This window comes from Xyrauchen texanus, chromosome 15 (genome assembly GCF_025860055.1).
Source record: "Xyrauchen texanus isolate HMW12.3.18 chromosome 15, RBS_HiC_50CHRs, whole genome shotgun sequence".
Taxonomy (NCBI): domain Eukaryota; kingdom Metazoa; phylum Chordata; class Actinopteri; order Cypriniformes; family Catostomidae; genus Xyrauchen; species Xyrauchen texanus.
Window position 1 is genome coordinate 21407629 of NC_068290.1, and position 26519 is coordinate 21434147.

General features: G+C 37.9%; 1 protein-coding gene across 1 annotated transcript; it reads left to right on the forward strand.

Annotated features, from left to right (window-relative positions):
* The first annotated feature begins 2843 nt into the window (after positions 1-2843).
* Positions 2844-26373, forward strand: bcl3 (BCL3 transcription coactivator). The gene is made up of 9 exons (XM_052144248.1): positions 2844-4993; positions 6207-6372; positions 14522-14630; positions 19726-19933; positions 22755-22843; positions 23009-23086; positions 23547-23714; positions 24032-24098; positions 24871-26373. Exons 1-9 carry the CDS (start codon positions 4411-4413, stop codon positions 25386-25388), a joined length of 1986 nt encoding a protein of 661 aa, XP_052000208.1. The 5' UTR covers positions 2844-4410; the 3' UTR covers positions 25389-26373.
* Positions 26374-26519: the final 146 nt, after the last annotated feature.

The window sequence follows — 26519 nt, forward strand, 5'->3', positions numbered from 1 at the left end:
TCCACAAAATTTAACAAATGACCAGTGGCAGTGGCAAACTATATTTTGATTTCAGTAACTAAGTCTGCAAAGTTGGGCTGTTTTTGAATTAAACAGCTGAATCTTCTATGGAAGGGACAAAACATTTGTCTTGTAAATTGCATTGACAGCTTTACACACATTGACAAAGGTTTTGGTTGGAAAGAATTTCCAGTGATGGGACAAAAAAGTAAAATCAAATCAAAGACAATTGACAAAAAATAAATAAATGTGAGCAAAGCAAAAATACAGAAAGTTTGGCAGAAATAAGAAACTGACACCAATGTGAGTATTGGGAGAGCAATATTTTTAGCATTCAGAACAGCTTTGTATATTTATTCATTGAAGTTGGGACTTTCTTGAACACGTTTATAAACTTTGTGCCCTTTTGAATACACTTTTTTAGTTGTCCTTCTAAGAAGTTTTTAAAACAATTAAAAACTTAAAAACAGTTTCTTTCACAGAAGGACTTGGAAATTGTGATTCATGCTCTTATTACATCCCAGCTGGATTACTGCAACACCTTATATGTGGGTCTGTCTCAATCTTCTTTTTCACGTCTGCAAGTAGTCTAAAATGCAGCAGCTAGGCTTCTAACGGGTACCAATAAAAGAGAGCATATTGCCCCTGTTCTTGCTTCCCTACATTGGCTTCCAGTTAGCTACAGAGTTAAATTCAAGGTTCTGCTGTATGTTTATAAGGCCTTGCATGGTCTAGCCCCTGAGTACATTGCTGATTTACTTCAACTACATTTTGCACCTAGGTGTCTTCAATCATCAAATCAGTTACTCCTCTCTGTTCCTCGTTCCCGTTTGAAAACCAAAGGCGATCGGCATTTGTAGTTGCGGCCCCAGGTTGTGGAATGCACTCCCATTTGTTGTTAGGTCTTCTTCCTCATTGCCAATATTTAAATCTAGATTGAAGACACATTTTTTCTCTTTAGCCTATAATGTTGTTTGAGAATTATAAGAGTTTTATTTGTAGGTTTTACAATGTTTTATTAGTTTGCTCTTTTTAACATTTTAGAAGTTCTATTTAATTCTGTTATTAATGTTTGTAAAAAATTGTACAGCACTTTGGTTACAACTTTTGTTGTTTTTAAGTGTAAATAAACTTGAACTTGAACAGGGATTTTTTTTAATTTACTTTACTTACACACAGGTGTAAGTAAAGTGGGTAGCACTGTTACCTCACAGCAAGAAGGTCCCCAGTTCAAGTCCTGGCTCACCAGCAATCCAGAAAACATGCAGGTTAAGTGAATTGGAGACTCTAAATTGCCCATAGGTGAGAGTGTGAATGTGAATGTCTGTATGTGTTAGCCCTCTGATGAACTGGCCACCTGTCCAGGGTGTTTCCCTGCCTTTAGCCCGAGACAGTTGGAATATGCTCCAACACTACCCACAACTTGGCTATAGAGTCAGAGGTAGTGCTGGAGCCTGTCCCAGCTGTCTCAGGCCAAAGGCAGGGAAACACCCTGGACTAGGACAAGCGGCTATAGAAGGTGGATAGACGAATTTACACACAAGAAGGCAACTCTCAATCCAAGAAAAATATCTCAGCTCTGTTGATCATCACAATGTAAGTGAACAGTGACCAGAACTTTGAAGCTCCAAAAAGTATATAAAGGCAGCATAAAACTCCAGTGGGTAAATCTATATCTTCTAAAGTGATATGATAAGTGTGGGTGAGAAACAGATCAATATTTAAGCACTTTTTACTATAAATCTACACTTTATCCAGGGTGTGCTGAGTGACTAAAGCCAGGTCTCCTGAGCAACCAATTGGCCCGGTTGCTTGGGAGGGTAGAGTCACATGGGATTACCTCCTCGTGGTGGCTTTAATGTTGTTCTCGCTCTCAGTGGGGCGCATAGTGTGTTGTGCGTGGATGCCACAGAGAAACGCGGTAACGTGCTCAACAAGCCACTTGATAAAATGTGCGGATTGACAGTCTCAGACGTGGAGATTCGTCATCCGCCACAATAGCGTCACTGCACCACCATGATGACTTTGACCGTGAGTGCATTGGAAATTTGGAATTCCAAATTGGGGAGAAAATAAAAAGAATACATCTACACTTTCACCATCCCTCCTATGCGTGTTCAGGAGATGTTTGCATTCTTCATGCATATCACCACCTACACTGGCTGTTGTGCAAATATGGTTTATTTATTCTTTACTTTATCCATCCCTTTTTTCTTTCTCCTCCATTCCCAGTTGGTGGAGATATGCTCTAAGAATGCTTATCACCAAAAACAGAAGAAGAACTTGTCCTCTCTTGAACACGCATAGGAGGGCTTGTGAAAATCTAGATTAGTTTGTGTTCTACAGAAGAAATGAAAGTCATACACATCTGGGATAGCATGAGGGTGAGTAAATGATGAGAGAATTTTTATTTTTGGTGATATCGCTTTAACCCTAAAGTTATATAGAGGTCACTACAACACTTTGTATGCCATAATGTCAAAAAAAATTTTTTTTGTTTGTTTTATCATCTATGATAGTGTCATTGTATTGTGAATATACAGCAGAAACCCTGATATTAAATTGTCTGATTGGGCTCATATTAAACAGATAATTTGCAGTTCTTCTAGTAAATCTTCAATTGACCCATGGGAAATAATATAGGCTGTGGCCAACCGACAAGTGCAGACGTACCATCTACAGGGTGTTTTAGGGACTTTAAACACTATTTTTTTTTTTTCCATTCGCTGTTCCACACACCCATACATCTAAAAGATGAAGGAAAGTCCCAAACTGGCCCAGGTAACTCAGGCCCCTGGTGTGAGAAGGAACTAAGACTCATGGGGTGCATGGGTGGGGTATTATCTATTAATATTATCTAACAAAATGTCACAACACTGGCTTTTTTTCTGCAAGGTTTCTTGAACGTGCGCGTCAATAAGAAAGAGTTTTCATATACTTACAAAATTGTAACATAAAAATGTTCTTAATGTGCTTCAACAAGTTTGATACAAGTCAGAAATATTTGTAAACATTACTGAATCAAACTGATTACATTAGGTCACACCAAAAAAAAAAACTTAAAAAAAAATTAAGTAGAATGGTCCTTAAAAAAACAATTGCAAATTGCCACTTTTTACAGTGCTGGATCAGAGTGCCGATGCCCATCTTGAGTCTAGATAATAGCTGCAGATATCAAATTTAAGGGATCAGATCAAACTAGATTTAGAGGTGCTTTCCAGAAAAGTTGCTGAGATCGCATGTGATAGTCAATCATTTGTTGTTGTCATTGGTATGACTCATAAATCTAACATATGCCACACACTGCAACTACTCATGACCGCTCTCTTTTCAGTTCCATTAGTCGCTGATAATCCGCTGACCCTCTGTCAATTTGGTCAAATACAGGAAGACAGGAAGTTAAGCCTGACAGGTTTCCCGACATGCGAAGGGAGATCCCCGCCGGAGATCCAGCCCGCTTCCTACCAGGCACTAGTGTGAACAAAATGAATAAATTAAAAGACAGAGAAAGAGATTAGAGAACTGCCACAAGGACAGGGTTATTCAACATTCGCGTAACCGCCCGACACATTCAGTCGAGATGGAGGTAAACAGTGCGTTGAAAGATGAGTTTATTGTCCAGACGTAAAAATGCGCAAAAGACCTTCTCGAACAGCAAAACCGAAACCAAACAACCCCAATTATTCGGCGATTCCATATTCCAGTCCAACAGCCAACGAAACCATTTATCTTACAACACAGATATAGGCTAAGTGACACCCCCCTAAAGTACAAATAAGTGCCAAAAAGAAAAATTGGATAACGTTTAAACGAAAGTAGCCCTATCACACAAGTAAATAAACCGTCAGCAATGCTATTTTATCGTTTAGCAAATGGGAGGTAGCTACAAAGAGGAAATCCCTCACCCTACTTCCTAATTTGAGTGAATGAGAGAGGGTGACTAGTTCAGATTGATATAGAGACAGCAAGCAGCATAGTCCTTTATTGTCTTGGAAGAATGCGTACTCAGGAATCTTGCACATGACATATTGTCATTGCCCTACAATTTTACTATTCGTGTTATTATCATAATTAGAACGACATTAACTGCACGCGTAATGCTTGAGCATTCGCTCACACGTTTTGTTTAGCTTTTTGTAATTGTAGAACTTACTTACAGTATTTTATAATGGGCTTTGTGCATGAACTATTCTTCATGAGACAAATATCAGCCTGAAGACAATGATCCTAAATTCTTCAGTTAGCTTTGCTAAATCATCCTGAACAGAGTGTAAGTATTGATATTGTTTCATGCAGGCGACATGAGATGATTATCAAATTGGGAACCAGAGGAGTGTTTTTAGATGTATCAAACTGACACAATGTTGTGAAAAGGATTCGTCTGAAATAGGACCTATACACCTGAGGATCATGACCATGAGCGGCAGTAATCACACTGTTTCGCCTGTGCCGCTGGACCTTACCAACAAAACAAGAGAGCGTTGGAGCTGCGCACAGGGGGCGACGGGCGACCAAGGTCATTGTAGACATACCACACCACGACAGGTGGTATCAGGCCACAGCAATGGACAAGGACGTTCGCCTCCTGAACCACGGGACAGTTGTGGACCTTCAATTTCGCTATCGACTAAAAAAGGCGATGGGAATGTCAGTGGAAACAGGATGCTTGAGGATCCCATACAAACACGACCTACCTCTCCTAACGTGAAGTCCAACAATCTGACGGACACTGGAAGGAAATGGACAGATTTCTCGTTTTCTAAGCTTCCGATAAGGAAACGTCCTTTCCCTCTTGACCATGAGCACACTGGTCCAAGAAATGTTAATGTAGAACAGCAAAACATACTCAAAGAAGAAAGACGTAGCCCGAGTCCGAAAGTGATGAAGAACTATGAGGCGGGAGATTTAGACACAGATGCAAATATATTGAACGAAGCTCGTGACAGTCAAAGCTTGAATAACTCCCAGTTCGCCCCACCATTAACACCATATTGTAAGTTATGTTTTTCAGTTATCCTTCACAGTATGTTTTAAGAGCGAAATGTATTTAGCTAAATCCAGTAAATCGACCTACACGGGGGAAAAAATGTGCTTCATATGGTAGGTAACATCTCAAATGAACTGGTTTAATTCAAGTAAAACAACAAATATTTAACATGACTGAATCAACCGGAGGATTGTATAGAAATAGCTCCTTAAGGTAACAATTGTAGGTTACCACTTTTTACAGTGTGTTTTGTGACCTCTTTGGCCATTGAGCAATTTGCTTTTATAATTGGTATTCTCAAACTGCATGTCATTTTGAAGAATGTGTCCGCGCGCGTGGATAGCGTCTGTTATTGCGCAGTCATGGTCAGTCCAGCCAGGGAACCACAGTCATTGTGAAACCATTGAGCTAATCAGCAGGATGTTTGATTTAGCAGCGTATACAAAACGTATTAGTGATGTGTACTTCTGAATAATAATGTCCATAATTCTGTTGAAAACTGCCACGTTACATGGCATTGTTTATCTCTTTCCTCAATAATACATCGGTCCTTTCATTTAGTTTATGAAATAGAGCTACAATGTATGACATTTCAATTGCCATTCATACTTTCCTCTTTTAAGGTAGACTGTCACTGCTTTCTTGGTAGTAATACTACTACCAATAATAATAATAATATGGCAGTTATACTGAACTGAGGTTTATTTGTGCCAACAGTATACACTGCAACTGGCATAATATACTAGCATATCAGCAACATATTGAACTAAGTCTATATCTTTTTAGATTTATCCTTTCTGTTAGTATGACATCCTGTAGAAGCCATGCAAGATTTCTATGCAGATAGTAAAGAGTGCCAAAGTATATTCTTTCAAAATCCCATTTAGATATTTTAATTTGAGCGCAATCCACCTCTTGTTGTTTGTGCATACAGCCGCCTACGTCAGAAGAACATTTTTAAATCAGGTTCATATTTTCAGTTAAAGGAAAAAGTCTGTCATCATTTACCCACCCTCATGTTGTTCCAAACCCATATGACTTTCTTCAATGGAATATAAAATCAGATATTTAGCAGAATGTTAGCCTCAGTAACCATTCACTTTCATTGCATCTTTTTTACATACAATGAAAGTAAATGGTGATGACTGAGGCTAATATATTGGCTGTAGACTTATGGCATTTTGGTTTGTGAAGGCTAATTTTTATTTTTCCTCTGAAGTCATAGGCTATCAATATTTCCAGTGGCCTCAACAGTACACCAGTCCACGAAAATCCATTCTCATGCCAATTCCCAATCTCTCGCCTCCTCCTGTTCCACCAGAGAGTACAGATTGGCTGCTGGCAGATATCGCTGTGGCAACACGTCAAGATGAAGATGGTGACACGTGAGTCATGTAATGTTTTTGGAAGTCTTAAAGTAATTTTATGGCACGTTGTAGTTCAAGAATTGATTATGGTGAAACAACATGTTTTCTAAACATGTCATAGGGCTATCATTTCTCATATGATATTTAACAAATAAAGACCATTTAGTAAATTCCAGATTGTCCTAGATGTTGCACACTGATGTTGCGTCCGAATATCCATAATTCCCTACTATATAATATGCCAAAAATAGTATTCCAATGGTGTGGTGTGTCCAAATCCTCAGGATTCATGAAGTAGTAATAAAAAAATACCCAAATGACCTACTATTTCTGGTGGCATTTTGAAGTGCGGATTGACTGGACACTTAACGATCTCATAATCCCTCAGGATCTGAGGAGACATCACGTTCAAAACTCTGGATTTAAATGAACAGCATTGAACTGCGAGTGGGGTGGCTATTTTCAACTTAAAGTGCTATATACTGTATATATACCAATAAAGGTGTTCATTGTGCTTAAATGGTGTTTGTTTAAAAAAACCTAAGCGGATTATTTTTGCAGTTGTAGTTCTTACGTCATTGTAACAGTTCAAGGACGAGCAAGGATGAGATGGGAACCAGCTGAACAGTAAACATGAAGTTTAATGTGAAACTCAACATAAAACAAACAAACACAGACACACACAGCATGGCCACGTGTGTCTCTCTCTCTCCCTCGAACTGGCGCATCCGGCTCCCCTTTATCTCGCTCTCCCACTGATCACCTGATTCCACGCCCTTCTCTTCATCACAGTCATATATTTGGGTCACGGGTCTATCCCTACGTCCCTAGATGAAGAATTTAGTATACTTGCATGCATACCTACAGAACGTACTGTTTTACCAGCAAAGAAGCGTGTCCTTTATCAAATACAGTACATACAGTGACAGTACGTGGTTTTGGACGCTGAGTGAGTCTTGATTAGTCACCTGGAAAAAAAGAATGAACTAACATACTTATTACTTGCGAAATCATGTTTGACAAATTAAATCTAAATATTTTCTCATGCCATAGTCCCAGTGTGCTTAAAAATATGTAGATACGCCTCGTGTTTACTATGGTCCTGGTTGAAACATGTTAAGATGTTAGCTGGGTATCGTTTTTACCCACATTATCCAGTATATTCCTCTCTGCCATTTCACGTTCTAATCACTAAGATAGTCTTGTCTGATGATTTACACTTGTTCTTAGCAACACAGTTGGCCACAATTGTGTGAATGAAGGAAAGACAGAGATTCAGCATGCTCTGCTGTTCTTTATAAGATTGTGAGAGTGTGTGTGTGTGAGAGAGAGAGAGAGAGAGAGAGAGAGAGAGAGAGAGAGAGAGAGAGAGAGAGAGAGCGAGAGAGAATGTATTTTGGGTAAAAGTAGGCCTAAGTGAGAGAAACTGCTTTGTACTCTTTCATACGCCACTGTTTCTTTGGGATTCCTCGATGAGGATGTCTGGTCAATGAACACATGCTTGCTTCCTCAGGCATAGCACAAACACATGAACTATATTACTGTAATACCTAAACCTTTCACTCAGTATGAAAATATCACTTCTCATATGAGCAAAACATTTCCAAAAATGACACCTGCTGTTAATATCCAAGTTTAGTCAGCAAATGAGCCAGCTTCAGTTTTTGTGGATCACTGAAAGTTCATTGGATATATTTACTAACTAGTAAGTTATTTTACATATCCTACTAGGCACAGTGACGTGCGGTGATGTCTTAAAGAGGCTAGGCACTGAGTTATGAAAGCCAGATTACCTGATTTATTGTTTAAGCTAATAATACGTAATAACAGTGAACGTTACGCACAAGCGCGGCATATCAAGAAATGTGTATTTTATATATGTTTTATATATAATATATACGATTTTGTTAATATATCTTCATTAGATATTATTATACAAAATTCAGTAGTCAAAACACAGAACATATAACAGAACATAAGTTGCAATCTTCATCTTTATAACAGAAGATACAATACAACAATCCTTTACCTTTTCATTGTGGTAGGTTATATACAGCTTCCTTTGCTCGTCAAGTGCAAGGTCGATCCGAGATTTTCCAAAGGTTTTCAGTGTAATTTGACACTGGATGTGAGCTGACGACTTTTCATGCTTGGTTAAAGCTGCGGGCAGGTTGTTCAAATCACAATATCCCGCTGAAGTCCAAACAGTCTGACTGGTTGAAAAAAGCAGGCAGGGATAGCAGTACAGCCGCTGATTGTTAGCACAGCCACATAGCCAATCTTTTCTTACATACAAATCAGTTTGAAATGATCGGATACTTATTGGACCCTTTTGCTGTACTAGTCCATCTAAGGCTGGCGTAGTCCTCCCTCTTGCAATTAACTCCTATTTGGAATTAAAATCGAGCTTGGAAAAATTTCATAATTCCGTGATTACGGCCAGTGCTGTCATTTTGATTTTGAATTTGGCGAGGATTAGGCATGTACGCTAGCTGTGGTGTAATGACGTTAGCTACGCAAATGTCCAGGAATATCTCGATTTTAATTGGTCCATGTCTGATACGTAACGGAGATGATTACGGGCATAACATATTTACGTCAAAAGGCACAGCAGATTTGTGCTTTTTGCCGTACATGTTAAAGAATACAGGATCGGCGCGCATGCGCAACATGGGTTTTCCTCGTGTCGTCTGCAATGAATGGACCGTAAAAGCACTGCTTATTCTACCATATGTTTTTAGTTGATTATGCGTAACTGCTACATTTGTCATCATAACGTCTAAACAATTGGAATAACACACATATTGCATATATAAAAATCACAAGAATAAAAAGTAAAAATACAAATACAAGTTTATTATTTAATAAACATTTTATTTTTGAATTTTGGCAGGATAGGCAGTGCCTAGTTTGCCTACCCAGACCGCACGTCAGTGACTAGGCATAGCATCACCCACATACTTATGACATTTTTAATTACTTGATAGTTTGTTGGCTTTGTAATTGGTGACACTTTTTATCCAAGTTTCCCTGAACTGATTCATTGTAGCCAAGTTCTAATTTTTCTTGTACATCCCTATTTCCTAGCTTCTGTCTACTTTTTTCATGTATTGTATATCTGTCAATCATACTTTTCGATAACTCTCAACTGCATTCACACAAACAACACACATATAAACATAACCTACAAGCACACAGAGACACAGTCTCCCCCCTTCTCTGTACTCTCTCCTGGCTCGTACGTCAATGGGCGTCTCGTGCTCTCACCTTGTTTTTCTCAGCGCTTCACAGACCCTCACTTTCGGGAAAGCCTGGTGTTAGTGTGAGTCTGTTGTGTTACTGTGGTTTTCTCAGGTGTCTTTCTCTCTCTCACACTCCCTTTCATCTTTCTTCACTGCTTTATGTGTGCTTAAAATGAATGGGCTCAAAAACCCAAACATCCGCTCCTCACGTCCTCCTTTACCGCTTATTCTCTGTTGCTTATGTGCCTATATTCCTGTGCCATTTCTACCCTCATCAAATTGTACCCATTTTACTCCTCTTTTAAAGTGTGAATACTTCTATGAAGTATCACAATGAAGTAATACAGGTCATTTATGCTTTTATATAAAAACAGACATAGACAAAATAATTTTGGAAGATGCAAACAACATTAGCTTGTTTTCCCATGTTGTATGCTGAGCTTGTGCAAGATGTACATAGACACATTATTTGTACACTGGTGCCATGTTTACTGGTATGTGTAATGTGAAGGCTGTCTATAGCTCTCAAAACACAGATACCTTCACTCTCACCTTGGTTACAGGGATTCAGCCTCTGCAATTACTGTAACCATTTCAGCTGGAGTTGTTTTTATTTAATGTATCTCTGAGTTTGTTTGCTGCAGTAGCAGCAGGTCTGTGCCGCAAGGGATGTTAGGGGTTTGTATTTCTGGGCTGTACAGGATGCCACACATGCGCCACTGCCCTGCCAAAAGCCCTTCATCTCATTCTAAAGATGTACACGTTTCTACGTCAGTCTCAGCCCCAGCCTTATCTGGGGCTGCGGTCTAACAAACTCTCAGTCACTTCCAGGAACTTAGAGAGTTTCATCTGTCGAAAAGAAAGAGAGAGAGTGAGAGAGAAAGACTGTATTCTAACCTGCAGTATACTGTAAGTGACAGCAAAGCCAAAGATTATTATTAAGAAATGCACATGAGAAGTGATAAGGAAAAGTGAGTTTTGATTGTATTTAATGGGTCACAAAGTATAAATGCTGGCTTTGCTTGTCAGCCACAAAGTGTTGAGATATACTCAAAAGACCTCTTTAAGCTGCAGACCTTTTTAGGCAAATCAGTTGTTTTCTTTGCTGTGTGCTATATTGCAAATGTACCACGACTGCATGGGCAGAGACTCAGATGTGAAAGACTTGACCATTTTGTGTAGCTCTACATTTAGTTAGATGCAAATAGTTTTAAATTCAATACCTGTCCACACAGTTAGATTATAAAGTGACAGGAATGTCCAAATGCCTTCGATGTGCACAGTGATACAGTCACACTTGCCTTGTGTAAACATACAACCCTCAAACTTGATAAAGTCTCCTTCAACAAAGGATCTTGTCAGAATGAGTGAACCCATGGTCATGACTACAGTACAGAAAAAGTACAAGATTTCCTGGAGTACACAGTCATTGAACTCACTTACAGGAAAGGTGGCAAATAAAACAGAATTAAAATACTAATGATCTCTTCTGCTTTTCTTACTCAAAATCAAGGAACAGAGAAACTGTGACTTGGCAGTTCATTTTCTTCAGGCAGGTCGAAACTAAACAGAAAGTCATATTTCAGGAAGGCAAATGACAGACTGACGTATTGCATGCCCAAACCGTCGACAGACGTACAGAGAATCTTAAAATAAAATATTTTTTTTAATGGAAAAAAAAGCCCAAGTTTAACAATTCAGGTGCTTAAAATAAATATTGGGTTGTTAGGTTACCTTTAGCTTGTCAAAGACTTGATTTCAGTGTTGTAGAAACCACCTACAAGCATGATGGCCAAAAAAGGAAGATTGTCGCTTTTGTCACTATCCTTATTTTAAGTAATTATTCAAATTATAAGTGTCAAGTAAATTATACTTATATACTGTATGTGTCATATGATTTTTGGCCTTCCCAATACATTGCTAAAAAGGAATAACCCACATGAAGCAATCGCAACAGCACACTGTAGGACAGGATTGACCACTTTATCAGACGAATATGAATCAGCACCAAACTGTCTGTGTGCAAAATAGTTTTTTTGCACCCTGCAATGACTCAATGAATGTATAAACAATGAGGGCCACTGTTCTTCCCTGTCCTTTAATTCTCTATCCCTCCCTCATTTTTCCAGATGTTACAGGACTTTTCCCTGTGACTTCCCATCAGGGAATATTTACATTTTTACCACATTTTCAAAATGTATTGTAAGTCATAATACAAGATATGAACATTCAACATTGATGTCTGCATTAATAGCTACCCTAAAGGCACATTTTTGACTTACAGGCTAACAAGCTTCTTTTCGTTTGGTTAAAAATTATGAAAAAATGCACTGGCTTATTTGTTCTGCTAAGGTGTTTGCTTGGTTATATTTCTCCTGTTTTCACACATCCCTAAAATTCTTGACCTAGGAGAACTTGGCTAGTTGAAGACTGTTCATGATTTTTTTTAAACTAATCATGGGTGTGGTTTCGATATTACATTCCTTAATTACAATCGCACTGTAAAGGGATATAAGGGAAAGGAGGAGGCGAGAACCGGCTTGACAATATAAATATTTTTTTTATGAAAAACTTAAACAATAGACACATGACGGTCAGTTGCCCGTAAACAATCTCTCTCTCTCCCGCACCACCATCCGCAGTCGGCCTTTATCCCTCTATGAGGCTTAATTAGCCTGATAAGGGACCGGGTGTGTAAAATCATGACCCGACCCCACCCTCCGCCCTGTCACACACACATGCCAGCTCTAAACATCAAAAATGTATAACTTTGGATAACCATTTCTTCAAGGCTATTGCAAAACAAGGTAATAACAGAGACAGCGTACCTACTGGTAGGTTTACAACCTTCGATGACATCACCCTTAACAAACACATTTTTTTTTCTCCCCTTTTCTCTCCAATTTGGAATTCCCAATGTGCTCCAAGTGCTCATGGTGGCATGGTGACTCAATCTCAGTTGCCTCTGCATCTGAGACGTCAATCCGTGCATCTTATCTCGTGGCTTGATGCGCGTTACAGGAGGAGGCCCACACTATTCTCTGCGGCACCCACACACATCTCACCACGCGTCCCACCGAGAGTGAGAAACACACATTATAGCGACCATCAGGAGGGTAGCCCATTTGACTCTACCCTCCCTAGCAACCGGGCCAATTTGGTTGCTTAGGAGACCTGGTTGGAGTCACTCAGCACACCCTGGATTCGAACTTGTGACTCCAGGGGTGGTAGTCAGCTCAATAATCGCTGAGCTGCCCAGGCCCCACAACAAACACATTTTAAAACAACGCTGTGCATAGTATAAATGCAGCCTACATTCACCTAGTGCGCTTTAGTTCATTCAGGAGAACAATTTTGGCCTTACCCTTAAAGTAATATTCCAGTTTCAAAACAAGTTAAGCTAAGTTGACAGCATTTGTGGCATAATATTGATTACCATAAAAATCTATATTGACTTGCCCCTCCTTTTCTGTTAAAAAAGCAAAAATATGGGTTCCAGTGAGGCACTTACAATGGAAGTGAATGGGGCCAAACTGTAAACATTAAAATGCTCATTATTTCAAAATGATAGGCTTTTTTTTAATTAGGGACAAGCCAAAAGTTTTTGTGATAATCAATATTATGCCAAAAATGCTGTCGATTGAGCTTAACTTGTATTGAACCCAGAATGTTCCTTTAAGATTGCTGGTTCTGTCTATTTTTAATGTCGTAGTGTTTAACTATGTTAATAAACTCGATTATCTTTTATTTTGATGACTTCTGCATGCTTACAAATGCTTTACAACATTACTTCTATGGTCCAAAGTCAGTTTTTCATGGATGTGAATGAGTCTGCCTTTTGCACATATTGAACACGTTATTTATGGAAACAGAGCCTGTTGGACAATTTGTATGGGCCTAGTAAGGCTATGGCCCTCTTTTTGGTGAACATACGGTATTGTGAGTGTGTTTCAAGCCAGTGCTTGTTTCTTTGTAGAATTTTCTCAAGGTTTCATGGGAAGTTCTGGTAGAAGTGTCTGAAAAGCACAGAAAGCCCCTAATGCGACAGTAAATATAATGATAATTAGTATTCAAAACAGAAAGAATGGTGCCATTGTCCCTAAAGGCAGGAAGTGACTTCAAACCAAAGTAGCTGTTACTGGAAGCAGATGTATAAAAAAAAAAAACATCACTTAAAAAATTTCATGAAGAGTCCCTCTCTCTCTTTCTCTCTCTCGCACACTGTTTTCTTCCTGTTCCCAAACATTAGCTTCAACACTCTCACCTCACACTGTGGTTTTCTGTGAAAAGATAGGGAGATAAGCATTTCCCTGTACTCACCGGCTTTGCTTAGTGGTTGCTTTTACAGCCAATTTGTACAAGGTGAGTCATACACATAATTGTTTCACAAACCTGTAGTCACATAGGGGTCAACCAGTGACATTTTTAAACTCCTGGGACTTTGTGCAAGCCATTTTAAAAAGGAACAAAGAGTGTTTACCAACTCTGTATTCAATGAAACTATATTTATTTGGTCAAAGCTTCCCTTCCTCCTTGATGTCCGTAAAAGAAATGCATCACTGTGAATTTTAATGTTACTAGTTAATGAACTGGTGTACTAAAGTAATATAGGTGGATTTATGTGTACTGAAAAAATATCCAGAATCCAGAGTGCTACAGTTGAGTTTACTCACCCTCATGTTGTTCGAAACACTGTGTGACTTTCTGAATTCTGTGGATTCTGTGGAACACAAAATAAGGCAGATTGAAAGTGACTGGTGACAGAGGCTAACATGTTCTGACTGTTGCTCCCTGAAGGATTTATCTGTTTGTACAAATCATTTGATTATTGGTTAACAGGAGTGTGCATGTTGTTTTGCAGTAATTCTATGTTTAGGTGAATTATTTTTTTTAATGTATCTTTGTCTGTGTGCGTGTATTTGCAGGCCTCTTCACATCGCTGTGGTTAAGGAGAATGGTGCACTGGTCGCCTGGCTTATTGAAATATATCGGCGGGCCCACAAAGACCTAGACATTTTCAATAACCTAAGACAGGTAAGGTGAAAACAAGCACACACTCAAAGAAGCAGGCAAATTCTGAACTGTATTTTTTAAAAGGTAAGGGGCCAGAGCAAAATAGAGTCAGGGGGCCCTGAATTTCTTGCTACCGCCCTGCCCAAAAATGAAATACTGTCATAATTTACTCACTCTTGTATTGGTCTAAACCCCTTATGACTTTCTTTCTTCCATGGGAGAAAAAATTAGATGTTAGGCAAATTGACAGCCTTGTCACCATTCACTTTCATTGTATGAAATAATGAAGCTATGAAAGTGAATGGTGACTGAGCCTAACATACTGTCTAAGATCTCCTTTTGTGTCCCACTGAAGAAAGTCATACAGGTTTTAAGCAACATGAGGGTAATTAAATGAAGAATGAATTTAATTTTTTTGGGTGAACAATCCCTTTAAACCTGAGTACTTGTCCCTATATGGGCAATTGTAATTTCCAGAAATGTGACACTTAAAGTAATAGGTCACCCCAAATTTATAATGCTCTCATCATTTACTCACCCTCACGCCATAATGGTAGATGTGTATGACTTTCTTCTACAGAACACAAAGGGAGAGTTTTAGAAGAATATTTCAGCTCTGTTGATTTTGAAAATAAATTTTTTTGAAACTCCAAAAAACACATAAAGGTAATCCATAAGACTCCAGTGGTTTAATCCATGTCTTTTGAAGTAATCCAATCGGTTTGGGGTAAGGACAGACCAAAATATAACAACTTTTTCACCTCTAAATCTTGATATCAGCTGTCTTTACACTTCCTACCACCATCTAGCACTCTGTGGATGCATCATTTTACATTAACATTTATGCATTTGGCAGACGCTTTTATACAAAGTGACTTATAGTGCACATATTACAGGGACAATCCCCCTGGAGCAACCTGGAGTTAAGTGCCTTGCTCAAGGACACAATGGTGGTGGCTGTGGGGATCGAACCAGCGACCTTCTGATTAACAGTTATGTGCTTTAGTCCACTACACCACCACCACTCGCATCAAGCAGTAGGAAGTGTAATTGATCTGGAAATCATGATTGTGCCTAGAGACTGCAATGGAAAGGAGTTACATTTTGGTTTGTTCTCACCCAAAATCAATTGGATTGCTTCAGAAAACATGGATTGAACCACAGTCATATGGGTTACATTTATGCAGCCTTAATTTGTTTTTTGGAGCTAAAATTTACCATTCACTTGTATTATACTTGTGTTCTGTAGAAGAAAGAAAGTCATACACATCTAGGATGGCATGAGGGTAAGTAAATGATGAGGGAATTTTCATTTATGGGTGAACTATCCCTTTTAAGTGTCACATGATTCCTAAAGACTCAGGCCACAAGCAAAAGAGGACACTTACACCTTGGACAGTGTTGTTCTCATAGAAGGTGCACTTCACTGCTTATAGTGTCCTGAGCACCTTTAAAAGCTGCAGGCTTGCCCACTTGAACTTACCACATGGCCGCCACAACACACGCAACCTCTGTCCTCTGTCCTCCCATGTGTCAGTGTGCACTGTGAGTGCCAGAACTGTCAGACTGTTCCCAGGCTTTCATATCCTGTTCTTGTCCCCTTCTGGTTGTATTAACCCATACTTCCAGCATTCTCAACATTATCAATTACCACCATTGCATGTCTAGCTAAACCTCAACAATCACCTCAAATTCATGTTTAGGTTTCACTTGACGTGCAGACACACTCTTTCACACTGACACTTACATGAAAACGTACATTCACAGGCACCAGGCAGTTACCAGAAGCTGCGTAAATGTCTTAGCTGCGGGCTGAATTTTTTTTCTGTCAGATTGTTGAGGTTAATTTTTGTGTTATATCTTGTCTTCAATTGTCATTTCCACAGAATTGTGAACTGCATATTAGCATTGCTTTGAAGCTTGGATAGATAGGTTTTTGAAGAACTTTCAATTTGCAGCATTTGTTCGAGTTTCAATGTAATTCAACACAAATCTTCAAATAAGTGAGCACAACAAAGTGAATGATGCTTAAAAAGTAAATATTATAAGGGCAGGTAGATTCTCAGCTGATTGGCAATGTACTGAAGAGTGTGTTACTACTGCTAATATTATTCCTACGTTGCTGTCAGTATCACTAGTGCCAGAATGACTTGTATTACAATTTCTGCAGTTCCACTCTCTGCTTTTATAAAACATATTTTCCTCCCACATATCTGTCATGACCAGCACTGGCATTGACATTTGATATGCAGATGAGGTGTGTGTGTGTGTGTGTGTGTGTGTGTGTTGGGCACCTGTGGGTTTATGATAGGTGATGCGTGTGTTTAATCGATCAAGCAAGGCCGCAACTGATTTTCTGTTTGCATGACCTGCAGATGAATTCAATTTACAGAAGTTGTATGTTTTATACTAGTATGAATGTGTGTGCAAACAGTTATAGTTGCATGTGTATGAACTTAAGTTTCCTCGTTCCGAGAAGTCACATGACCCCCCTCACACTCTGGCTTGTTTCTCAACATACCTTGCATTGAGGTTTACAGGGTATTAAAAGGGACTTTCCCTTTTGTTCTCTCGCTCTCTCTCTCTCTCTCTCTCTCTCTCTCTCTCTCTCTCTCTCTCTCTCTCTCTCTCTTTCTCCTGCACTGTTGTAACATACGTATGTATCTCTTTTATCCTGAATAAGAAAAAAATGTGCCTGCATTTGTACTACAATTTAGAGACTAAAAGAAATCTTCACAGTAACACAATAATGAGCTTAACTCTACTATTGACATTCATTTAAATAATATCAGTCATTTAAATGCTGGTAAAAATTTACAACCTGGAAAAATTAACAAAACTTTTTTTATTAATCATTGAGCATTTATTAATCTTGGTAAATGTTCATTTGAACATATACTAACACATTTTTGACATTAAAGGTTAACTGAATGTTAACTAATGTGTTATGAACTAACATGAGCTAGGACAATACTATAATTGTAAATTAACATCAGACCCGATTTCTGTTAATTGTTAGCTCATAACTAATGCATCAACAACTATTAACAAATAGAAACATCGTAAAGTGTTACCAATGCTAATGATATTTGACATGGCATATATGTATACATTGCATAATAACTTGCATGCACATAATGCATGCATTAAGCACTGTTTAATGCACTGTTTGTTTGTCCTATCTTTTCTTGTTTTTATTACTTTTGTTGCAGCTCTATCATTAGTGCTAAATCATTCAGGACTTAGTTTCAGTTCACTAGACTGTGTTCTTGGCTCATGCATCTGTGTCATGAGTCTTCCCCACAGTCTCTTTCCTTATTCAGACAACATTGCTTTCTTTTTTATACTTTTTCCCTGTGTTTATCACAGGGAAAAAGTACATGTGAGGACACACTGCAGGGGAGAGGAAAGGGATTTTCCCTCTCTGATCCATTTCTTCCCTTCATCACTCCTCTCTCCCCTCCGCTTGATTATTTCCGGCTCCTATCCCTTTCATCTCCCTCATTTACTCTCCTCGTGCTTTTCCAAGAACTCATAGTTTCTCTTTAAAGTTTTATGGTTGTTTAATGGTAAATTATTTCAGGTTTAATGGAATTTTCAAATCCACTCAAATCATAATCCTTTGAAATTCTTAATTTCATCTCATGTGCATTTTCCTGTTTAAACCCTGCTGAAAAAAAAAACAATCTTATTCCAGCCTGAAATAGTTTTCTGGTTTTAACTGCTTCCTGATTTTGCAGGGGCTTTAGCAGGCCAGGCTGAGAGACCAGATAGAAGACTAGCTAAGACCTGCAAACCAAATTAGGCTGGTTTCAATGTTTCTTTTTTTTTTCAGCATGGAGGGCTTGCCTAAATAAGATTATAATTTATTTTTTTCACCACTGTTCCTCACTGTTTAGATTTAGAGCTATATGTTTAATGTGAGCACAAATAAATACCCATAAGATGTTATGTGTGTAGTAACATGTCTTCTAGCATAGGGTGGGTGAGTGAGGGTGTGCTGTTCAGTGAGTCAGACAGGATTCAGGGAAATAGGAGCGCTATTTTCACAGGAAGGGAGGGCCACGGGCATTGTGACACCAGAGGAATTTCTGTTGCTTCAGTCCCTCTGAACTTTTTTCTCCTCTGTGCCTCACTGGAATATCCTCCATCCAGTGCCAAACCCCCAACTCTCCTCCATATCCCTGCCCACACTATACTACCAGTATTTAACTGATGCTAATCTTTAGTGGGTATTATTAAAAACCACAAACCTCTCTCTGTCTTTCAGTCTTCCTCTCTGGCAACAGAACATACACACATTCAATTATTTGCCATGACTCATTGTATTCATTTTCTGTATAGTACTAAGTTGGAATATCAGCTAATGCAACTTTAACTTTATTATAAATGTACATTCAAGGATTAGATTTTGGTTGATTTTTGAAACTTTTTACAGATATCAAATTAAGCACTTTAATTCTGTTTTCTTTCACATGAGTGGTACATTTCCTTGGAAGAACTAGTCCAGCATGTTGTTATTTTTAAACTCTTTCAAAGAGGCTTCTCTTTCATTTTTATTTTGGCAATTGCATTTTGTTTATGCTGTATTTTTATATTATTATTATTATTGTTATTATTGTGTAATTGTGTTCAACATACAATGTTTTGTAATTTTTTTTTACATGACTTGTATTTTCGATTATGTGGTATGTTTATGTGAGTGTATGATGAATATGTGAAACTGTTGAAAATGTTTGTCACTAATCACACTTTTAAATCAGTTTGCTGTGTATGTATTTGTTGCCCTTGTAATGTTTACAAATGTGCGTCAGCCCAGTTTTATCTCATTATCAGTAAATCTGTGGAACTGACCTTTAACATGTTAGTCAAGTTCCATGTTAGCAGGTATTGTTACAGGAATCCACACAAGGATATGACTTAAACTACTAGCTTAAATAAACTTGTACGTCTTATCAAACCTTGATTTTTGATTAGTAGATTTTTTTTGTGATAAACTGCGTAAATACTGTTATGCATTGGTGTGGGAGTTGTGATTGTGTGGTTTAAAAATAGATGAACCATAACTCTATTGTAAAGTCTCTTTCTGCCCCCCACCTCCTCTCTCTCTCATCAGACATCATTGCACTTGGCTGTAATCACCCATCAGCCTGGTCTGGTGGAAGCACTTTTGGATGCAGGAGCTGATCCTGGAGCTCTCGACCGTAATGGGCAGACAGCATTGCACCTGTGCTGTGAGTACGGAGAGGCCGACTGCCTCTCTGTAATCCTCAGACACTACTCCCACAACCCCTCACCCCACCTGGAGGTCAGGAATTATGAAGGTTAGTGCTGGTTTAGCATATGGCCCTGTTTGGTACCACAGTAAGAACAAAATATATTACAATAGAAATGTATTTTCCATGCAATTATACAGTATGTCTGTGCACACCACCATCAGTCATGATGAGTTGCAACCATGAAATGAGGGAAATTACCATATCGGAAATTACAAATGACATTTTTGGAGATGTTCCACTGGGGGGCAGCAAGCCAAATATAGTCTGATAATGGTAGCTATAATGTTCCTGCATGAATGTATGATTATTTTTGGGAACGTATTCGCTGAACCGGAAGGGGTCAAGGATCGCCATCTAGCTTTATATGTGTAATCTGACATTTGAACAAAAGAGCGTCTTGTAACAGTACAGTACTCAGTTAACCTGTTCTGTATTTCTGTTACACAAGACAATGTCATTCATATATATATATATATATATATATATATATATATATATATATATATATATATATATATATATATATATATATATACAGCTCTGGAAATAATTAAGAGACTGCTGTAAAATTATCAGTTTCTCTGGATAAACTGGATAGGTATGTGTTTGAGTAAAATTTACATTTTTGTTTTATTCTATAAAGTACTGAAAACATTCCTCCCTTATTCCAAAAATAATTTATTGTCATTTAGAGCATTTATTTGCAGAAAATGACAACTGGTCAAAATAACAAAAAAGATGCAGTGTTTTCAGACCTCGAATAATACAAAGAAAACAAGTTCATATTCATTTTTAAACAACACAATACTAATGTTTTAACTTAGGAAGAGTCCAGAACTCATTATTTTGTGGGAAAACCCTGATTTTCAATCACAGATTTCATGCATCTTGGCATACTCTCTCTACCAGTCTTTCACGCTGCTGTTGGGTAACTTTATGCCACTCCTGTTGCAAAAATTCAAGCTGCTAGGCTTTGTTTGATGGCTTGTGACCATCCATCTTTCTCTTGATAACATTCCAGAGGTTTTCAATGGGGTTTAGTTCTGGAATTTTTTTTTTTAATTTAAGCTGCATATACAGTTTGTTTTCTTCTGCTGCTTTTTCCTGATTAGGGCTTTGATAATCGATTAATCTAACGATTATTAGAACAATTATTAGACTATTCTGCGACTATTTCAATGATTAATCATTAGCTCTTAACCGATTATTCATCTTGTGCCTGACTTAAAAGTTTGTATTAAACGTGCTTACTATCAATAAAGAGGAAGAAAAATCTTCTTTTAAAAATACTTCTAAATGACATTTACTGAATTAAAGGGAAAAAAAATTCAGTAAAGAAATTCACTGCAAAAAAAACTATTGTTATCAAGTGTTTTTGTCTTGTTTTCCATTCAAAAGTGTGTAAAAATTTGCACATATCTTAACAAGATAAATTTACTCGAGAAGCATCATTTAAGATATTTAGACTTGCTTTAAGAGAATGTATCTTAACTATACAGTAAGTTTATTTTGTATATAAGTGTATTTTTTCACTTGGTTATACTTCTGCAAGTGCAGAAAAGACAAAATATACTTATATTCAAGATCTATTCTCTTAAAGCAAGTCTAAATATCTTATATGCTGCTTCTCAGGTGAATGCATCTTTTTTTTAAAGGCTTTTTAGATATTTAAAAATATTTGTATTTTTAAATATTATATTCAACATTCTCAGATAACAATATTTGCTTCTGCAGTATAGCTGCTAAAGAAAATGTATGTTGTTTTAAAGGAGTTTTAGATATTTATATTGGAAAATGTGCCAAAACAAATCAAAAACGTATATTGTTGTAGTGTTTAATGGAGTGAATACTACAAACTCTCTTATTGATAGAGCTGCGGATTGCCAATTTTCTTCATGATAATAAATGCACAGTGACATATACTATGATGCAATAAGTCGCAAGCCATCACGTTATAATCTAGCTGCACTAAGCGTGTGCGCTCAAGGGATGAGCGTCCCCACAACAAAGTGTGCATCAGCTGGGTGCAGTTTCAATCTCTCCCCCTTAGAACTCACAGAAGAGGCGCTGACCACACAGAGAAATGCCAGTTTATTAAAGTTCAAATAATATGTAAGCAGATTATGTAAATAACCACTATAATGCAAAAAATATAACTGCATTTAAGATGTAACATCGGGGTGTTTCCTTTAAAGACGCACGATGCACAAGTTTTGCTTCAGCGGAGCGGCAGATCCAGCTCCACATATTCCAAAACGATAGTGCTTCTGTATTTACTTATTTTGTAAGTGGATTTATAAATATTTTACATTTCTAAAGCTGTAAATACATAATTGATGCTGTCAATACGTCCACATTGTACGTTTTGTATGAATAGCTATGTATAATAATGAGATCAGGCTGTGTTAACAGAGGAGTATTATAGGAGCCTCAGGGGGGAAAATTAATAATAAAATCAATATATGACATGACCCTTTTAAGTATGCAACCTCCAGAAGAGCAGGACATTTTAGTTTTGTAATTTCTTAGTTTTAGTTTAGTTTTTCTTATTGATAAAAAGTCAAGTAATGTGTCAGATTTATTGTGGATACAATTCCCTGTTTAAGATCAACATAGTACCAATCAGTCCATGCAATGTGAATGGTATATACTTCATTCATGGCTGTGAAATGGAAATGGATTCATGTTCCGTATCAAAAGAGAAACTCTTCTCTTAAATTCACTATTCAAAAAGTCCATAGAAACACAGAGGGTGGTGTATTAAGAGTTTTTTGTGTGTGTGTGTGTTCACTCAGTGCAACTTGTCTAAGCTTGCTGTAGTGGTTCATTCAATCTACAGTCTGAAGTATTTTATCTAATTATTAAGGTCTGACTCCCCTCCACCTGGCTGTGCAGAATGGAGATAAAATGTTGGCCAAAATCGTATTGGACAGTGGAGCTGAGATCAACGCTGGGGTCAGTGAAATTGTCACCCATCATTGTCAACCTTCCTGTTCTGTTGTCAGATGTGACTTCATATTTCCCCCATGCATTTATCTTCTTTTGCCCTACCCTTTTATCTGTGCACGCTTGTGTTGTGATCTCTAAGGTTTTTGTGTCTCTTTTCCTGTTTTACCACAGGATAACAAGAGTGGCCGCAGTCCACTGATACATGCTGTAGAAAACAACTCTAATGACATGGTCAACTTACTGATCGAGGTGTGTGTGTGTGTGTGCATTTATTTTCTGTTGCGTTTTTCCCTCATACTTCACAGCTTATGAATCAGCTGATCTTCAGAGCAAGTTTTCAGTTAAAGTCATCATGTTCTTGATCACCACTTTTGTCACAATCTGTTCCTTTCGATTTTGACTATGGGCTGAATACGCCTGCCTCTTTTTTTTTTCAGTTGACATTTTTTATTGATTCATAGACATATAAGAAAGAAAAAACACAACATATATACACTGAATTGACATTTAACATTTAACCCCCACTATTACCCCTCCCCCTCCCCATCACGAACCCCACCCTGACCCCAAAGAAGTCATCTGCTGTTGCACAATGTAAAACCTTCGATTTGTCTGTGAGTGAATCAGAGGCATTTATTCATAATGTTCACAGTCTCTCTCTCTCTCTCTCTCTCTCTCTCTCTCTCTCTCTCTGTGTGTGCTTGGTCAGAGTGGATGTGATGTAAATGCACAGTCTTACAGTGGGAATACAGCCTTGCACAGTGCCTGTGGCAGGGGTCAGATAGAGATTGTCAGGATCCTGCTGAAGAATGGAGCTGATAGTAGTGTAAAAAACAACCATAATGACACCGCCATCATGGTGGCAAAAAACAAAAAGGTGAGGAAAAATAATGAAGGTTGAGTTTTGGTGATATATTTGATCTTTATTTACACTGTAAAGTGTTTTATTCCATTTATCAGCATTTTTTCCTGATGTAAAATGAAACAGACATCAGAATATTGTAATTTTATTGGTCAATAGAGTCAATAGAATGTCAATAGAATGCAAATACTATAGTGGCGACAACAAGTGGTGATTCCCAAAATTATTTGTTCAGTTTTATTGCAGATTAAAAATGCATATTAATTACCAGTCGAATTTATTGCCAAAACTTTTGTAACTCCTAACAAGTGATTGTGTGGTTATATCTCAAGGTGTCTGATGTGCTGCGTGGGAAGGGCACCCACAGCTACGCTGTGAAAACACTGCCTAACAGTAATGGTAAGAGTCACAAAAACACAATATATTGCTCTCTGAAACAAAATGAGTGAATTTTTTAAAAGATCCCATTAAAGAATTGGAGTTCTGTGGGTTTTAGTCCACGTAAACTCACTGAGTACTTTATTAGGAACACTATGGTCATAATAAAGTGCCTGACGTGTTCTTCTGCTGTTGTAGCCCATCCGCCTCAAGGTTCTACATGCTGTGCAATCTGAGATGATATTCTGCTCATTACAATTGTACAGAGTGGTTATTTGAGTTACATAGCCTTTCTGTCTTCTCGAACCAGTCTGGTCATTCTCCGTTGACCTCTCTCATCAACAAGGCATTTCCATCTGCAGAACTGCTGCTCACTGGATGTCTTTTGTTTTTCGCACATTTCTGTGTAAATTCTAGAGACTGTTGTGCGGGAAAATCCCAGGAGAACAGCAGTTACAGGAATACTCAAACCAGCCTGTCTGGCACCAACAATCATAACATGGTTTAAGTCACATTTTGAGTCCCATTGTGATGGCTGATGTAGACATTAACTGAAGCTCCTGACCCGTATCTGCATGCTTTTATGCACTGCTGCCACACAATTGGCTGATTGGATAATCGCATGAATATGTAGGTGTACAGGGGTTCCTAATAAAGTGCTCAGTGAGTAAATATAAATTTTGTGGCCATTTATAATTTATTGTAATGCTACAAGTCCAAAAACTGACCAAAAATACTGATCCCTCATTTTGAACTACACAGATTTATTTTCCCAATTTCCATTTCTGTTTAGAATCACTGTCCCCTGGTAGCTCAAATCAATCTCCACGGGTAACACCTACTCTTCAGCACAGCTCTTCGCTTTCTCCTGTGACTCCTGTTTCACACTCGCCCCAAATTCATTCAGCAGAGAGTATTTCAGAAAGCCAATCACAGATGAGCAGCAGCGAAAAAATACTTACAAGGACATGCCATAATATTACTGCTGACAATAGGGCAAGCTACGGAATGACACTCCATACTTTGCCCTATCTTCCACCATCTGCTTATGACCATATTAAGCCTTCTGCCTCTCACATCCAGAGAAGGATGCTATTCCCAGGTTCTCATGTTTACTATGGCCCTGGTATTCAAAGACCTCCCTATTACTCCGATGCACAGATCATCTTCTTCCCTGGGATCCCTGTTCCGCACATATATGGCTCTCCCTCACAGGGTACGGTAAACCAATCAAGGCCATCCAGTCGCAGCAGTGACCAATCAGACATGTCTACTATGAGTGTAAACAGTGAAGATAGAGGAGTAAGTTGATTATGGCCAGGTGTGTAAGCAGCTGTGACATGGCCAACTTAAGCGGTGTTGTATGTGGCTGGACAACATATTGACAGATTTATAGCATTTATGTGTATCTATGCATTTTTTAAATCTATGTTAATTTTGAAGTTTTGTTAAATTGGTGACATAATTGTTTAAGGATTTGTGTAATACCAAGTGTATTTGCTATGTAATTGAATTACAAAGGGCTATAACATTTTTCATATAATAATATTAATTACTATTTTGGTTTGGGAAGTGATTGTAATCTGTTTGATCTTGAATTGATTTCAATTTGACAAGCACACTGCATTTCAAACATTGATGTCCTCAAATGTGTGTTATTGGCACATCATAGCCAATATACATAAAGTGCAATGCTATAGACATTATTCAGAATATTCTTCCATCCATCCATCCATCGTCAACCGCTTATCCTGTGTACAGGGTCGCGGGGGGCTGGAGCCTATCCCAGCTAACATTGGGCGAAAGGCGGGGGACACCCTGGACAGGTCGCCAGTCCACAGAATATTCTTATCTGCAAAAATTATAAATAATAAGAATAAATTAACACTGCTGTGACATTGTCCATCAAAAAAAAAAAAAAAACTTTTTACATGGTTTTGACACTTCTGTTTTTTTTATATGATTGTTAATAATATTTGAATATGTCACTGCCACTTTTATTTTAGTGGACACATTTGAGCACCTTTGAGTGATGGAAGCCCTATGTAATTAAGTTCTGTGACAAAATATGGTATATTAATTAGCACACACAGTTAGAAAGAAAGAAATTTACATTTAAGTGGTTAAAACTATACCTACTGAGGCTTTAATGTGAATGACCAAAATGGTACTTGATGGTGATGTTGTTGCTCATAGTTGACATAGTTTTATAAAAGAATGTATAAATGTTGAGTTTCTATATTAATGTGTGAATATAAATGCAACAGTATATAATATCCTAATTTCCTTTTAATTAAACGTACATATTTTTTTATAAAGAAACGTGTGTTTCATGTCTAAATGTAGGATGTGTACCATATAAACCTACGTATTCCCATATTTTTATACATAAACGTGTTTCATGTTTAAAAGTAGGACGTGTACTATATAAACGTACATATA

Excerpts from the sequence above, each read along its gene's own strand:
- bcl3 (XM_052144248.1), top strand. The coding sequence starts at position 4,411 with ATGACCATGAGCGGCAGTAATCACACTGTTTCGCCTGTGCCGCTGGAC. Across the intron at positions 6,373-14,521 it reads CAAGATGAAGATGGTGACAC|GCCTCTTCACATCGCTGTGG; the intron begins GTGAGTCATGTA and ends GTGTATTTGCAG. Across the intron at positions 24,099-24,870 it reads AACACTGCCTAACAGTAATG|AATCACTGTCCCCTGGTAGC; the intron begins GTAAGAGTCACA and ends ATTTCTGTTTAG.